Raw genomic sequence first — 16,071 nt, forward strand, 5'->3', positions numbered from 1 at the left:
CCACGACAGCCAAAGTGCAGAAACGTCACCATGTTGGTCACACCATCGTCTGAAACGGAAACGTCGTAGCTGCTGCAGTGGGCAAAGTTCAGCCGGCGTCACACAAACGTGGCCTCGTGGACGCGGTGTAAAACCTGATAACGACTCAAAGCAAAGTCCAGGTCACACCCGTGTCTGGGTCAACATCAGACCAGAGTACACGTGTGTCTGAAACAGAGCAAGGAGGAAGAGGAGGAAGAGGAGGAAGAGGAGGAGCCAAGGCCCCCTAGTGGACCACTCTATACAGTACAGTTGCTTCTCTTTTTGACACAGCGATCCTGAGATATATTAATGACACAACAAACGGAGACATGATGAAAAAGAGATTAAATAAACCCTAATAAATAAAGATTATTTAGTGTAGATATGTTCATGTGAGAGTCGATAATCTTCATACAGCAGCGGAATCAAAATATAGATACTGATTTAGGATCGTTCTTTTCCTCGTCCTTCTTTAGATCACAAGCGCCCTGAGAAACTCTGAGACTCAGACATCAATGGTCTTTTTGTCTTTTCGTCACTTGTCTCCTGAGTGATTTTCATTATAACGATGAATCTAAATGTTTGAGGACAACCAGCTTCATCACCAATGACAAAGAAAACAACCATCAGCACAACAAACCACATACTGATTCTGATTATTAAACCAAGACATGGAGTGAAGCAAAAAGAAAAGAAGAAGAAAAAGGATGATTTAAAAACGTATCCAGTAATAATAGTATTTTAAATAAAACAATAATACAAAATACACAATAATTAAAAAAATAATATAAATAAATAAAAATAAATCCTGTCTTTGTCTCCTTGCATGCTGAATCACTGTAGTTTTTTTTATGCATTTATGAGAATTTTTTGCATAACGTGTGAGTGAATATTATATATATACAATACTTATCTTGTCCGATCAAAATCTGATCTTAATATGATGTAGAGTTCGTACACCTACATGCAGCTGAACGATTGCCAGTAGTGTGTGTGTGTGTGTGTGTGTGTGTGTGTGTGTGTGTGTGTCCTCTAGATGGCAGAACTACTGCTCAATACAGCAGTAAATCACTAAACGAAAAGCTTAATTAGGATTATTATGAGTAAATGCTGCCCTCTGCTGGACAACCGCCAGATTGACCCGTCCGCTCACATTCCGCTCATGTTCCTGTGTTTGGTTAAAATTTAAATCCAGGATCCTGAAAACACGTAGCTGTGTTTATTTATACAGTATTTTATAATATTATATAATAGTATATATTTTAAAAATTTTAATTGTTAAGCGAATCAAATCGTCTATACATGAAACATCTGCAGAACTCAACATATAGCTGGTTATTCTACAAACATTATAATAATAATAATAATTATTATTATTAAAATATTTCTCTGTATTAGCAGCTTTGACAGTATTGCTCATGCATAACACTTTTACAGCAGATACTCCACAAATAAAGAATTAATAAACTTTTCTTCAGGTCTTCAGGGTCAGAGTTTTGTAACAGTCAGAGGTAAAGATGTAAGAAGTCAGAACACAAGACAAAAGAGGCTTCATTCTCTTTAATAAAGTTACAGCTGCTAAAACCATCACCAATGTGTGAACACAACTGTAGTACCTGCACATATAAACTAAGAAATTAAACTGAATGATCCAGTTGTCTTTGTGGAAGGAGGTTTTCATGGTGCAGAAGAACCGGGAGGAATGTAGGATGGTGAGATGAAGATCTCTCTCTTTCCACTGACTCAGTTCAGAATTCGTCATGGAATTCTGGGAAACACAACAAATCATAACACAAACACAAGACATTTTAGAGTGTGAAATAATTAAACCCTGAATACCTCACTGAGATCTCTAAATTCTGGATTATTTAGAGTCAGAACTCTAAATTCTGGATTATTTAGAGTCAGAACTCTAAATTCTGGATTATTTAGAGTCAGAACTCTAAATTCTGGATTATTTAAAGTCAGAACTCTAAATTCTGGATTATTTAGAGTCAGAACTCTAAATTCTGGATTATTTAGAGTCAGAACTCTAAATTCTGGATTATTTAGAGTCAGAACTCTAAATTCTGGATTACTGTAAAATCAGAATTTAAATCCCAGTATTTTGCGATCATAAGGCCCTGGCATAAACGGACAGAACAGCACCACCTAGTGGCTATAAACGTTATTACATAAGAAATCTTGCTTTTTTTTAAATTCTGTTTTATTTTCCACAGTATTTATATATTCAATTTTTCGGAAAGAATTTCATTCCTCTCGTAGTTCCATCCCAGTATTAAAGTTCTGACTGTATTAATGCTGACTTTTCAGTATTTTTTGTTACAGTAGCGATGTGCTTAGGCATTTATTTGTATTGAAAAGAAAAGGGAAGGAAACCACGGCCCTGGTTCTTTGTTCCTGATCTGGAAACTTTGACCGTTTTTTCCCTCTTCATGGACACACACTCACACTCTCACACACACACACACACACACACACACACACACACACACAGAACGCGAGAGAGACGTATTTTAATCACTGTCCCACAGAGAGTCTGTATGTAATGAGTCGTTTCCATGAATTACTCACGAGTGTAATCCACCCTTCCTATTACACTCATCTGAGATATGAAGGTTTTTTCCCTCCTTCTATATTTTTCCATTTATTCCTCCTTTATTTATCCTCCAGAGGGTCTGAAGCAGAGATGCAGCACAGTGTACAGGTGCAGTAAACCACGTTCAAGGTAACTATAAACGGATAAATATACAAAATGTACATAAAAAAAAAAAAACAGGTACTAAAATATATATTAAAAACTATAAAAATATATTTTCTTCTTCCCATTCGATGTGAACTGGACACATATTAAAATGTATATATTTTTAAACCCCTTTATTTAATTATTACATTATTTATATTAAGAAAATGAAATAAATTATTGTATTTAAAAATAAAAAAACAACTTAAATTACATTCTAGATTAAGAATCTCATTTCAGTAATTGGTATAATCATATATATATATATATATATACATATATAATTATTATTATTATTATTATTATTTTAAAGTCTACATTAGTTTTGAAAACATGTATAAAAACATGATTTTGTGTTTTGCGTCCCTGAGAGTAAAATTCAAGGCAAAATTCGAATCTGATGATGTGAAGGATTCGTGTAAAATCCTTTCGTCTGATTAACTGAAAAAGCAAAACAAAAACAAAAACGTGATGAAAAATGTGTCATGTACCAAACAGGACATTCCAGAGAACAGAGACAGGAAGTGGACACCTGACACACACATTATTTCACTGCAGTCCTGCAGCATTTCAGGCCTCAGAGTTTTGGCTCAAACACATCTGGTTTTTTATTTCCTTCTTTTATACTAAACTTGAGCAGCTGTACAGATGTGCGTTGAATGTTTCCTTCCAAACATATTATGATTATGATTATATTATTATTATTATTATTATTATTATTATTATTATAAGTAGTAGTAGTATTATTATCACCATTATGCTATTATTAATATTATAATCATTATATTATTATAATTATTATTATAGTTATAATTATAATTATTATAATTATTATTTACCTGGTGAAGTGCTCTGAACCTCACTGTACACTGTATCTGTGCCCTTCCTCAATGGAACTGAGAGAGAGAGAGAGAGAGAGAGAGAGAGAGAGAGAGAGATTTCTTTCATATTTATTTAATGGTTAATGATTATTTAGTATTATAATTCAAACAATATTTTGTTTATTTTATTACTGTATATTCAACATCTTTATTCTCCATCCATCCATCCATCCATCCATCCATCCATCCATCCATCCATCCATCCATCCATCCATCCATCAGTTTTGTGTTGATAAACACTTTTTGTGAACTAAAACAATGAATAACTATGAAGTTATAGTAAGTAAGTAGTAACTTATTATACTAATAAACCTGTTTAATGTTTTGTGGTCATAATTTTTCTTACAGTTTTAGTATATAAATTATTCTAGAGTTATTCTAGAGTTTTGAGTTGCTTTATAAATGAACTCTATAGTAGATCTTTGGGGTAATAATCCAACATGTCACATCTCTGACGGCGAACTGAGACAATAATACAGAAAGAAAGTGGTGTGATGTGGAAGAGTGTAAACAGCAGCGGTGGGATTATTCAGATGAAAGGATCAGTGATAAGAGCGATGACTTGGTGTTGCGTATGAAGGTGGAAGCAGTTATTCAGGGCAGGAGGAATCTGCGGAAGTAATTAGCTCAACCCTTCCTGTTTATACGAAGAAAGATGCCACTGCTATTAAAAAAACCTCAAACTAGTCTGAGATCCCACAGGAAGTGGATGATCAGAGGCAGAGACAGAGATGACTAAACCTTCAAAGGGGTTTGAGAAAGAGATGGAGGGAAGAGCGGGAAGATTTCAGCTCATATACATGAGAAAAGATCGAAAAAAAAAACAAGTACAGGACCAGAAGAGCAGAAAAATGACACGGGGGCTTTTTGGAGATTCCTCAACGTTCCACTCGAGGGTTAAACCGAGGAAGTGAGAAGACCAAGAGAGTTAATTTACTCACAGTGATAAGAGATACTTGTGATTCTAAATGCTACTGAAAGAAACACAAATGATTTGAAACAAAATTCTATAAATTATTAAACAATTTTAGAATTTAGAGCAAAAGTAGTTGATTTTTCGTGTCACTATTCAAGTGCACGACCCTTATGATGAAGAGTTTTTTGTAGCTTCAGTTTTCTTTAGCTTAGTTTTGTCCTTTCTGGAAAGATATTATTCCTGAATAAAGCAGTGTGTTTACCTCGTGCAGGATCAGAGTTTTGAGGATGCAGCACCTCTGTGTACTCCACGTTCGGCTCCTCAGGTTCATCTACATCCACTACCTCACTGCTGTCTGTCAGAGAATCGTTCACACACCTCTGTGTTTTGCAGTCACGCTGTAGATATGTACGTGTGGGTCGCTGGTCTCTGGATAAGTTACTCACCTAAAACTGGCGGCCTCACGCTCCAGATCCCTGCTCCATTACTGCTGGCCACTTTAACTACAAAAACACACAACATATCATATCAGCAGTCTGTTATAACAAACAAACATCAGCAACTACAAGTATCAAGAACTCTCCAGAAAAAAAAAACAGGTCTACACTATTACAGCACAAGCAACATTTCCTTTCAGTGTGGTTCTAGATTCTCAGTACCTAAACACATATATTTAATCTGAGGTGGGTGGGTGGGTGTGGAGGATCTTTAGGTTCTAGATTCTAAATAAATTGTGTACAAGTGTATAAACAGAGTTCTAGAGTGTTGGTGTTTCAGGATCTTAGTTTGTAAAGTTTTAAAGATGGTAAGAGTCGGTAAAATCCTGACTCATACCATAATTTGCACTAACAAACTTTTATATATATCACAGATATAAAATAATATAAATACAGAACAACAATCATGTCTAGAAATGCAGAGTTCTAAAGTAACAAATCAACAACTGTTGAAAACACAAGAAAAAAACACATAGAAAAGCCGTTTGACTCAGGTCTAGAAAAAAGCTTGAGGTCTAGAAAAAGCGGGACAGAAGTGCAGAATAAGGTGAAATATTTCATTCCAGAATAACAACAGAGAATTGTATATTTCTGATCATGAGACATTTTTAATTATAACAAACTTTTATATAAAGCACTTAAATGTGTTAATTAAGAATTTATAAAATAAATGCTGTATATTATCATAGTAATTGAGTTCTGTAATAACCCAGGTGTTAAATCTGCTTTGTAAAATGTATGTCTAATTATTAAAGCTAATCATGATCTAATATCTAATCTAATAATTATGATATAATATTTTTATTAATATTATAAAAAGTACAACAATCTAGACCAGTGCAGTTCTATAGCACCAATAAGGAACAAAGAATATCAGCAATCTAGAAAAAGTGCAGAATTTAGGACAAAAGACTTTTTGAGTTACACAGATTTCTGGGATAATTTTTTTTTTTTTGATTTTATGTAACAAATTATAACATAACATAGAATAACAAATACCCCAAGAAAATATTAAATTCTCAAATAACAATTCAGAATTATACAATAATCACCCGAGTGGAAAACTTATAACTAGACTAAACAAAACAGTTCTAGAGTATGTTAAATAATATAGTTCTAGAACAGATTGGAGATTTGGAATCCAATGATACAATTCTTGAATAACTTTAATTGTAGGCTTTAAATGTTAACAGAGCAGGTATGAACCTCTAGGTAAACATCATAGAGTTCTAGAGTAACAACTTCAGGGTTCTAGAGTAATTAGTGGAATGTTGTATGAAATCTGAGTCTACAGCACAGCACAACTCTGGAGAGTAACAGGAGCCTAAACAGGAAGTAAATGTTTTTTTGCTCTGTGGTGCCTCCACTTAGCAGCAATCAGCACATTTCCTCCACCTGTGGAATTCATTAACCAAAATTAGGACAGAAATGAGGACCATAAGCAAAAGTATCGGCACCCTAACATTTTTGTTCCTTGTAAAAAGTTTTGTCATTCTCACTTTTATTTCAAATAATTCCAATTTATTTTTTGCAATATTTACAAAAAATTTACGTTTTCTGATGGAAAGTCTGACATATTAATAACTTAATTAAGCTTCCAGAACACATGAATTAAAGCTAATAATCATCCTAATGCAGAACCATAATGCATGTAACAACATATGAAGCGACCCAGGCAATGATGACCAGTTTTTTCAAAAAAATAAGACATTATTTATTTATTTATTTATTTATATTAGAGTGATGATATTATACTATTTTTTTTCTGTACACACGTGTTTTTTATACAAAACATTCACATATGTAATCAAAAAGAAAAGTGCAATAAAAATAATTAAGAGAAAAGAAAAATGTTGTGCCTGTAAATAAAGTGTGCACGTGAATTAGCATCAGTTATGCTAATATGAATTTCTAGACTGGAAAACTGGAAAGAAGAAGAAAAAGACAAGGAAATATCATAAAGTAATAGAAAAGAAGTACAAATAATGCTTTAAAACCAGGTAGTAAACGTAACCAGAAGCTGGTCCATGATCAGGGTTCAGTCGCTTTAAAGAGAAGTAGAAGTGTAGCTCGTATTCCTCGTTCTTCATTGCGAAATTTCCTCCTTTATTTTCCGTGAAAAGTTTTAGAATTTTTTTTACATGAGTTTAGCGCTATTCTGACCACCCCCTCGTTCATGGTCCATGTTTAGATGTTTTCCTCAATCTTGCTAGCAGGAATTGACCTCTGGTTCATCTCAGTCCTTCCTATCCTCTCGGTGTAAAAGTGCGACGCTCCATCTGGAATAAGATTTTGGGATTTGAATCGTCCAATGAAACTCTAGCAGTTCAAGTAAAGCTGAGCTGAAGCCATAGCCAATGCTAGCAGCCACGTAGCAAAGATTAGCCGTGCTCTATTTCTGTGATCCAGAATGTAGGACGTAGGATGTTGTGATGGTTGGGTTAATGATGGACACATGGAGGTGAAGGAAGACAATGTAGGACGCAAATATAATGGGCTACCTTCAGGATTTTTGCAGCGCTATGAAGCTTGGAGTCATGGGTTTGAGATGACCAAGTCATCGCCGTATTTAGGTTTCGCAGGCCTTCTGAGAAACCGTTGAGGAACATAAAGAACATTTAGGGTTTTTTTTCTTCACAAATCTTTAGGAGGTGCAAAACCCAAAAACGTACACCTTTACAAAAATATTTAACGTCTGCGTCGTGTAGTGTATTTTGATGTGCAGCCGAATCCGGAGTCACGGGAAAAAGTGCAAAAATGAGCGTGTTTTATAAACGTTTTTAACACAATGAGTTGTGATATTTCATTTACTGAAGATTTGTACCAAAATTATTGACACCGCTAAAGAATCTTTTAAACAAATGCAAACAAATAATCATTTATAATCTTTAACCTTGTCCTTGTTTCCCTGGGGTATGAATACACTGTTGCACACAAGAAAAAAAGTATGATGTGTGAAAGTAGCGTTTCAGCTAATAATTAGCTAATTTTAGTCAGCTAGCTAATTTGCTAGTCGCTGTTTAAGACAAACCAAAAAGCAGAATGTTGGTATAATATATAGGCTCCTTTCAGATAGCTTGCAATAGTTTTTGTCAGAACCTGCTTATGGCTAGAATACATTTTACAGAACTTTCATTTTGTATTGGTAGATTCGCAGGGGTAAAGCTAATCTGGATAAAAAAAAGATTTCGGTGCTTTTTTTAGTTTTTAGTCCAAATATGCGCAAGGCGATAATGTTCAAATAAAAAGAAACTTCTAAGTTGTACCAAGTATCATTTACTGAATATTTGTTTTCATGAAGGGTGCCAATAATTTTGGAGTCGATGCTATATATAGCGCACTCTGAATAGCGTAGCGTACCGTACTGGACTGACCGCACAGGACTAAGCCATAATTCAGGGCCCAATAAGACACCGCTAGCCGCACATGTGGCTAACAATAACTAGCGTCTGAAGAAAGTGAGAAGCGAAGAAGCAAGCGAACTCACACTGAGAGCTCGACCATGGTCTCTCGTTTACCTGTGACAGAGAGAGAGAGGATGAAAGGGGGGCATTTTGTTGTAAGGAAGGTCAGGCATGGGGGGCAATAGCTACACTAGGCGGGCTGTAGCTTTCACTACCTCGCATAGCACGGTAGCGTATCACGAAGGCGAATACGATCCCGGTCACGAGCATCAGGCACACGCCGGTGATCAGGCCTTTCTTCCACCTGGCCATCCTCACTGCACAGGGGACAGGAAACACAGACCAGGTGTTACGTTGTGAACTTCATCAAGTGTTTAAGGTGCTAAAAAAAAAAGAGCTTTAAGGACCTGACCTGAGACATTGACATGGTTGCTCACTTCTTCTTTCCCCGCTTTGTTTAAGGCTGCGCAGTAAAACGAGCCGCTGTGGCTGCCCTCCACTGACAAAATGGTGTATTCGGCGTTGGTGAAATTCACTGTAGTGACGTACACAGGACTCAGATTCTTTTCCTTGTACCACTTAAAGGTGATGGGTGAAGAAGCTCCTTCTGGGATGCCACACAGGAATTGAAGTTGTTGGTTTTCGGTGATGTCCTGCTCCACAGGGACGGTAATTAAATTCGGCTTCCCTACAGGAACTAAAAGAAAGGTACATGGCGAGATCGTGAGAAGGATCGATGGAAGCTTGGAGGTATTTGATGGTAGTTTCTGGTTTGGATGTTAGCACTAGCTCACCCGTAACCTGAGCACGAAGAGTGTCACTGGTCTGTGCTGAATTTACACCGTTGTTCTGCGCTTCGCATTTGAACTCGGAGATTTGTTGTATGGACTGGATGCTGGTGGTGAAGACAGCTTTCTGGGACGGATTAGATACCTGGACGTGGCTCAGCGTTGTGTGGTTCTGCTTCAGTGTGTAACTGATGGGCAAACTCCCTCTGTCCGAGCGGCACTCGATCCGAAAAGGTTTATTCAGGATCACTTCATTGAGCACAGTGATGGTAGGTTTGGAGACGAGAACTAGAAGGGGAAAACAAACAGACTGCAGCCACCATGAAAACACAAAATGATCTAAAATAGTTTCACCAATTTAAGAGACACTGCACCAGGACATGGGTTCTAATCTTAAGTTGTGCTTTTAGAGAAACCTAGTTCTTGGTTTTAGTTAGACCAGTCTCTGAGATTAACCTGTAGGAGCAATAAAGTCCTACATATGATATTGTACTACTCTAGATTTGTGCGTTCATTAGGACAACAACAACAAAAAAAAAAAACAGCTGTAGATTGTGAGATATTCCAGATTTAAGATTTTACAGATTCTAAGTTTAGGTTCTGAGATGTTAGAGATCTAGCTCTAACATCTAGAGATATTGGATATCTAACATCTAGAGATCTAGATGTTAGAGATCAGAGTTTGGTAGACAAACTATGAAATTCTTGAAATTTCTTGAACTATGAAATTTTACTCCGTAGTAAAATACTGTTTTGGATTTGCGCTTTAAAGAGACATTGGTTTAGATTTGGGTGCAGGTTTTTTTCCGCTTTCTTTTTTAAATAAAAATGTAGATTGTGCTAGATTGTTCTAGAATGGATTGTGTTGTTGAAGACACTACTTGTCTAAGAAGAGTGTTTGTGGAAGGATCCTGCTAGATTTGAGAGAAGGCTGCAGTCCTACCTTTTGCTGTAAAGGTGATCCATTGGCTCCATTTGATGGTGTTATTGACCTGAGCAGTACAGGTGTAATTCCCGTTGGTCTCGTTTTTGGCCATGGTTTTGTAGATGCCATTGTCGGAGCTAATCATCTTGTTGGACCTGTAGATGAAGTACTTCACATCATCATGTCCAATTCTCTCTGATGCAATTTTAGAGCTTCTACATGTGACGTTAAACGACTCTTTCTCGAACACCTCGGCCGGGGTGATGGTCAGCACCGGTGTGGAAAAGAGTTCTGGAAAATGGTACAATAACATGCTGTTACTGTGCTTTGGGTTCATGTGGCAAAAAAACAAATCAGTTTTTTCCCCAATCCGATTCTCACCTTTAACAGTCAGGTTTTTGTAGGCGTTTCTTTCTGCGCTGTTCACTTTGGCTCTGCACTCGTACACCCCGGAGTCGTTTGCAAGAACGACAGTAGAATAATTTCTCGGGAGGAGACGTGATCCTTTGCTTAGTGAGAGTACACTTGAGTTTTTGTTTATTCCTTCCACATCACATGTGATGTACACGGAATCGCCCTCGATGACTTCCGTTGACGGGAGGATTGTGATCTTTGCCGTAAATTTCAGCTCTGTGTTCAGAAAGTAAAATAGCTCAGGGTTTTATTCTTCACATACCACAACAAGCTGAGCTTTTACTCAGACATTCGAGATTTGCGCATCTAGTGTGAATAGTTCTAGATTTGAACCTATAACGTAAACAGTTCTAGATTCAAGCTTTTAGTGAGTCGTAGTTCTAGATTTAAGGCATCTAGTGGAAAACCTTCCTAAGTCAAACTTTTAGTGTGCAATTGTTCTAATTTTAAACTTCTAATGAGACATTATTCTTGATTTGAGCATCTTGTTGTAGAGTTGAACTTTAATGAGTCATAGTTCTATATTTGACCTCATAGTGAAAATGTTTCTAGAGCTGAGCATCCAGTGAAAGATTGTTCTAGAGTGAAACTATTATTGAGCCATTGTTCTAGATTCAAGCACCAAGTTTACAGTTGTTGTAGGGTGAACTTTTTGTCAGTCATAGTTCTAGAGTTGAGCATCTACTGGTTCATTGTATTTGAGTTGAGCTTTTAGTGAGACATTGTAGTGAGACTTTGAAAATTCAGTAACGAAAACTCCACCATGTCACACATTTACCCAACCCACACCCACACACCCACACCCACCAGCACCAGAAATGACCATGTATTAGAACAGACGCTGGTGTTACAGAAACTCTGCCTGGCCAATCACAGCAAACAAATAACGAATGGTTTGCTTACCTTCCACAACCACGTGGACCTCGTTACTGACGCTTGAATGCAGAACTCCGTTTCCAACATGAATTGAATATGAGCAGGAGAACTTGGCTGTCTCTGTAGACGTGAGGGAGTGAAACCTCTGCACCACACCACTGCTGCTTGATTCTTTGTAGATTACTTTCAAGCCGTTTTTAAAGGTGTATTCCAGCACACCTGATTCTTCTCTCGCACTGCAGGTGACCCTCACCTTCTCACCTTCAGTCACCTTTAACTTATCCACTCTCAACTCCGGAGTTTGCAGACCTGCAAGGCAGATGCCAATACAGCTAGTGCTTGAAAGATGGGGGGGGGATCCAGGGACCCCCCCCCATGACAAGTAAAATATAGACTTAGAGGGTCCCCAAGATTAGTTAAATAAATAAATAAATAAATAAAATGAATAATTACACAACAACTGGGGACCCTCATAAGACTCAATTTGAGCAATGAATACAGCTTAATAAATATTTTACTTATTGCACCTTTAAAGACTTCTTTCTTTCGGCTCACGACCAATAGATCAGGATCAATTAAAAATACTTATGACACCTTAAAATATGACCCTGTTTTAACCCGCCAACAGTCAGTAGAGTAAAATAAAAAGTCTATAGTGCAGTATAAATCTTACTTATCCCCTCTTTAATGACAGCTCCATTCTGTCCCCACACAGTCTATAGTGCAGTATAAATGGTCCTTATTGCAGATTTAAAACAAACTCCCTTTTTTACCCACAGTCTATAGAACAGTATTCACATTTTACTTATTGCCTCTTTAATCACAGCTCGTTTCTGTCTTTACCCAGACCTTTATATAATACACACACTTCTCAAATCGCTAACACAAACATAAATATGGGTTAATGAAGTTTAATACGCCATGAAAGTTACCTGTAACGTTAATGTTCTCCTCAGAACTATATAGGTGTTGGTTACCCGCTGACACGTCACACTGGTAGATGCCCGAGTGGGATGCCTGAGCTTTTGCGATGGTGTACGTCACTTTGTTACTCCTGGTGTTATTTATGTATACTGGGTTGTGATTATTATAGTTTTTAAAGATGCTGATCTTGAGGTCGGGTGTGTTGCCTCCCCTGGAGACCACATTGACCTCGCAGGTCAGATTTAGCTCCGAGTTTCGCTCCACCGTGTTCGCAGGTATGATGTGAAGTGTAACGTCTCTTAATTCAAACTCTGAGGAAAGATGATCTGATGAAGCGATTATAAGTTTCCACACAAAAACTCTTGCATCATCATCATGTTTCACTACTATCTATAAACCTCGACTAGCAAGCGACTAGCACCATGATTTTATTATCATTTCCATACATTATTGTGAAATTACATGCTTTGAAACAGCTAATCATGAAGACGCATGGATGCTAGCAATGCAGGTGTTATGCTAGACTTGTGTATTAGCATCCAGTTAATTTTCTTCTTCTTCTTATTGCTAATTAGTTGTAACTCCAATGCTAGGTCAAAATCTTTGCTAGTACTATTATTATTGTGAAAATACGTCCAAGGGTAACGCCATACCAAAGAATAATAATAAAAAGAAGTGAGATGCTAGCAAAACAAGATGCCAATTGTAGCAGCTGCCAAAAGGGAAAGTTGCTAATAAGATTAGCAGGTAATCTGAAGTAAGTCTTTTATTATACAGTGAATTGGAGTATTAGCATTGATCAGGTTATGGAAAGATCTCAAATGAAGAAATGGCAATTGGAATGATGCTACTTCTGCTAGCTAAGTTTCTAAGATGAAAAGAAGAAAGACAAATAAACCGAGACAGAGATGGAGAGATGATCTGCATCTGTCTATCTTTCCGTCTCGGTTCATGAGAGCGATGCCTGTAAACATGAGCAACGAGTAGACCTCAGGGGACATGAATTATTTTAAACCTCCAGCCACGACCCAGTCGTTAGCACACACACACACACACACACACACACACTTTGGTAATAGTTAAGATCAGGTAGTGAAAGTTCTGATTTGTATATCATTGTGAGGCGACATGTTCATTTGTTCAGAAAAAAAACAAAAAAACACTTTTGGTTCTTGAAAAACTATTTTTGCTCCTGAAATGGTTTCTTCAGGATCAACTCCATCACCACCTGCCACTTCTTGATATCAGTCATGATGTCACTTCCTGAGCTTCTTATGAGTTCAGATCTCTCATACACTCACACACACATTCGATAAAACACACAATTCCAATCAGCGTTTTGTTTGTTGAACATTTTTCACAATGGACCTCATCACACAGCAGCTTCACAGAAATAGAATAATAATATTCCACATTTATATAGTTATATTACATATAAAATATAGAATGTTTTAAATGAATAACTTTATCCCTATAAGCTTTTTGCGTCTTTTATTTAATCAACTCAAAATTTCATTTGAGAGGGAAATGTAAAAGCTTTTAACGCTTTTCAAACTCTTAATAATTACATAAAAACACACTCGACATGACTTTTTCCCTTCACTTGAACTAGAAGACCTGAAACTGTTCCAGCATGATGAAGCCCCTGTGCACAAAACCAGCACCATAAAGATCTGCTTTCCATGGGTTGGATTTGGTGGAAGGTCTCCTGCTATAGAGCTCTAAACCCTATTAAACATGATGAATGTAAACTCTGATTTTAACCTCCTCATTTACATCAGTACCCGACTTTACCAACACACATCCTTGTAGCTGAATAAATCTCCACTAAATCTTTACAAAATCTAGTGGAACATCTTCCCAGAAGATTGAAGCTTATAACAACAGTAAATTTGTACTTAATGTAGAATAAGATGTTGAGAAAACACATTGTAGATGCTGTGAGCACCAAAAAAAATATAACTTCATCCTGATTTTAGGCTTCACCACTCCTCTCTTTCTGAACACATCTTGCTTTTTTTTTTTAGATGGAGAGAAACCAGAAAAGTGTAACCTCCTCTGGTCTTGAAAATTTTACAACATTACAAAGCTCTGACACTGGAGACTCCTTCCTTTCAATATTAAGCCTCGTTTCCATCAACAATCAACAATCACACACAAAAAAACACCACCACAAAGCTAAATCTATATTTTATCTTACGTGAAAAAGCTGTTACTAGAGCAACGATTGTGTTTTAAAAGTGATGTTATACAGAAATAACGCACGCCTTCCGTCCAATCAGATGTGAGAACTCGAGCGTGGTGGTGATGCAGAATTATTACCACAGGTTTTTTTTCCTTATAATAAATCATTTCTTATAGCAGCACGTCTTTATGCTCTAAAGCAAAAAAAAAAACAAAAACCTAATTTAGTGCAATGTCTTTAAACCTTTTTTCGCTTACGTTATAGCTTACGTTACACCAGCTCTCTTCATGAAACAGAACATGCAGATGTTACAGCTTCATCTCTGAGCGTTACAATGCAGCGACACTGAAAACACAGACTCCTTCCACTGATATAAAATTGTTACAATTATTACTTTATCATCAATAGAGCATTTCTGTACATTTCCCTTTTTGAGAGCTGTTGCTATAGAAACCTTAACGTATCAGCACGTGTAAGGTAGGAAGAATACGTGACGTCGTACCGACCTGATTCCGCTCTCGTACCTGTCCGAGATCACCGGAGAGAGAAAGAGACAGAAATAAGTTTACATTCAAACAAAGTCGAATGAAATTCCAGAGTGTTGGAGCTACAGGTGAGTCCTTACAGGTGATGCTCATGAAGGTCATGAGGAGGATCTCAGAATAGCGTTTGGTCCACATGGCTGACCGCTACACTGACCAGCGAGTGTGAGAAACGGTGTGTGTGAATTCAGCCGGACTCAGGGGAGGAGTCGCACTGGCTATCGCTCCTCACATTCGCTCGGGTAATTTAGATAGGAAGTGAAGGCAGCTTCCTGAGGAAGTGTGGAGAACGGAGTGGAATTTTCACACACTGAGAACGTTAATACACCCTGATAAGTCATCACTCAGTGCAGGTAAAACGCTCTTGCATCATAACACGCACTTGTGTGACCGAAATGTGTGAGGTCATAGCCAGCGACCAATCGTTTTATTCTGTTTACTGATTCTGAATCCAAGTGAAATTTATCCTCGTCTGGAGTTTGGTTCTAATTATTACGTAGCAGGACACAATCGTATCGGACGTCTGTGGACGTTGCATGAAATTTTCTCTTCACATGAACTGGGAGGCCCAAAAAATATTTTTTAGAAAGACCCAGAAGATGGAAAGTGTTAATGAAATAATGCGAGCAGATGTTACAGAGGTTTTGTTTGTGTATTTGGTTTTATTTCAACGATTTCATCTCCTGTCGTAAAAACCACAGCCAGCGAAAAGCAGTCTACAGTCACAGAGAGAACACCTGATTGCATCGGTTCATTCTACGAGCGTCTCTTTTTTTTTTTTTTACATTTCAAATCTAAAACATTAAAACTTAAAGCGAGATAGTTGTACGGGATGTGCATCGGAGAGTCCTCCCCTCCTGAAGAGGGCGCTGCAGTGGGCAGGAGGCGGCTTAGGGGCCTAAGTCCTTCCCTTCAACTCCTTAATTCAGTCTGGATGGTCGTGGGCTGCCATTTT

The 16,071-nt window shown here is 37.3% G+C and overlaps 1 protein-coding gene across 9 annotated transcripts; it reads right to left on the bottom strand.

Moving 5' to 3' along the window:
* Positions 1-1,566: 1,566 nt before the first annotated feature.
* pecam1b (platelet and endothelial cell adhesion molecule 1b) lies at positions 1,567-15,348 on the bottom strand. Of its 9 annotated transcripts, none has more exons than XM_046847735.1 (13): positions 15,200-15,348; positions 15,081-15,098; positions 12,398-12,715; positions 11,493-11,774; positions 10,557-10,805; positions 10,194-10,466; positions 9,257-9,538; positions 8,875-9,159; positions 8,678-8,779; positions 5,008-5,064; positions 4,824-4,916; positions 3,604-3,660; positions 1,567-1,789 (listed from the first exon to the last, which is right to left on the bottom strand). In XM_046847735.1, exons 1-13 carry the CDS (start codon positions 15,252-15,254, stop codon positions 1,770-1,772), a joined length of 2,091 nt encoding a protein of 696 aa, XP_046703691.1. In that variant the 5' UTR covers positions 15,255-15,348; the 3' UTR covers positions 1,567-1,769. The 9 variants fall into 9 exon arrangements, 8 of the variants coding, with proteins under 8 accessions (XP_046703691.1, XP_046703763.1, XP_046703914.1 ...); XM_046847807.1 differs by having other exon boundaries at positions 12,398-12,700; positions 15,200-15,347; XM_046847958.1 differs by lacking the exon at positions 4,824-4,916.
* Between the last annotated feature and the right edge of the window lie 723 nt (positions 15,349-16,071).

This window comes from Silurus meridionalis, chromosome 1 (genome assembly GCF_014805685.1).
Source record: "Silurus meridionalis isolate SWU-2019-XX chromosome 1, ASM1480568v1, whole genome shotgun sequence".
Taxonomy (NCBI): Eukaryota; Metazoa; Chordata; class Actinopteri; order Siluriformes; family Siluridae; genus Silurus; species Silurus meridionalis.

Coding starts and splice junctions, on each gene's coding strand:
- pecam1b (XM_046847735.1), bottom strand. CDS start 15,254: ATGTGGACCAAACGCTATTCTGAGATCCTCCTCATGACCTTCATGAGC. Junction 9,160..9,256: donor TCTTCGTGCTCAGGTTACGG/GTGAGCTAGTGC, acceptor CCTTTCTTTTAG/TTCCTGTAGGGAAGCCGAAT. Junction 5,065..8,677: donor ACGCTACCGTGCTATGCGAG/GTAGTGAAAGCT, acceptor GTGTTTTTGTAG/TTAAAGTGGCCAGCAGTAAT.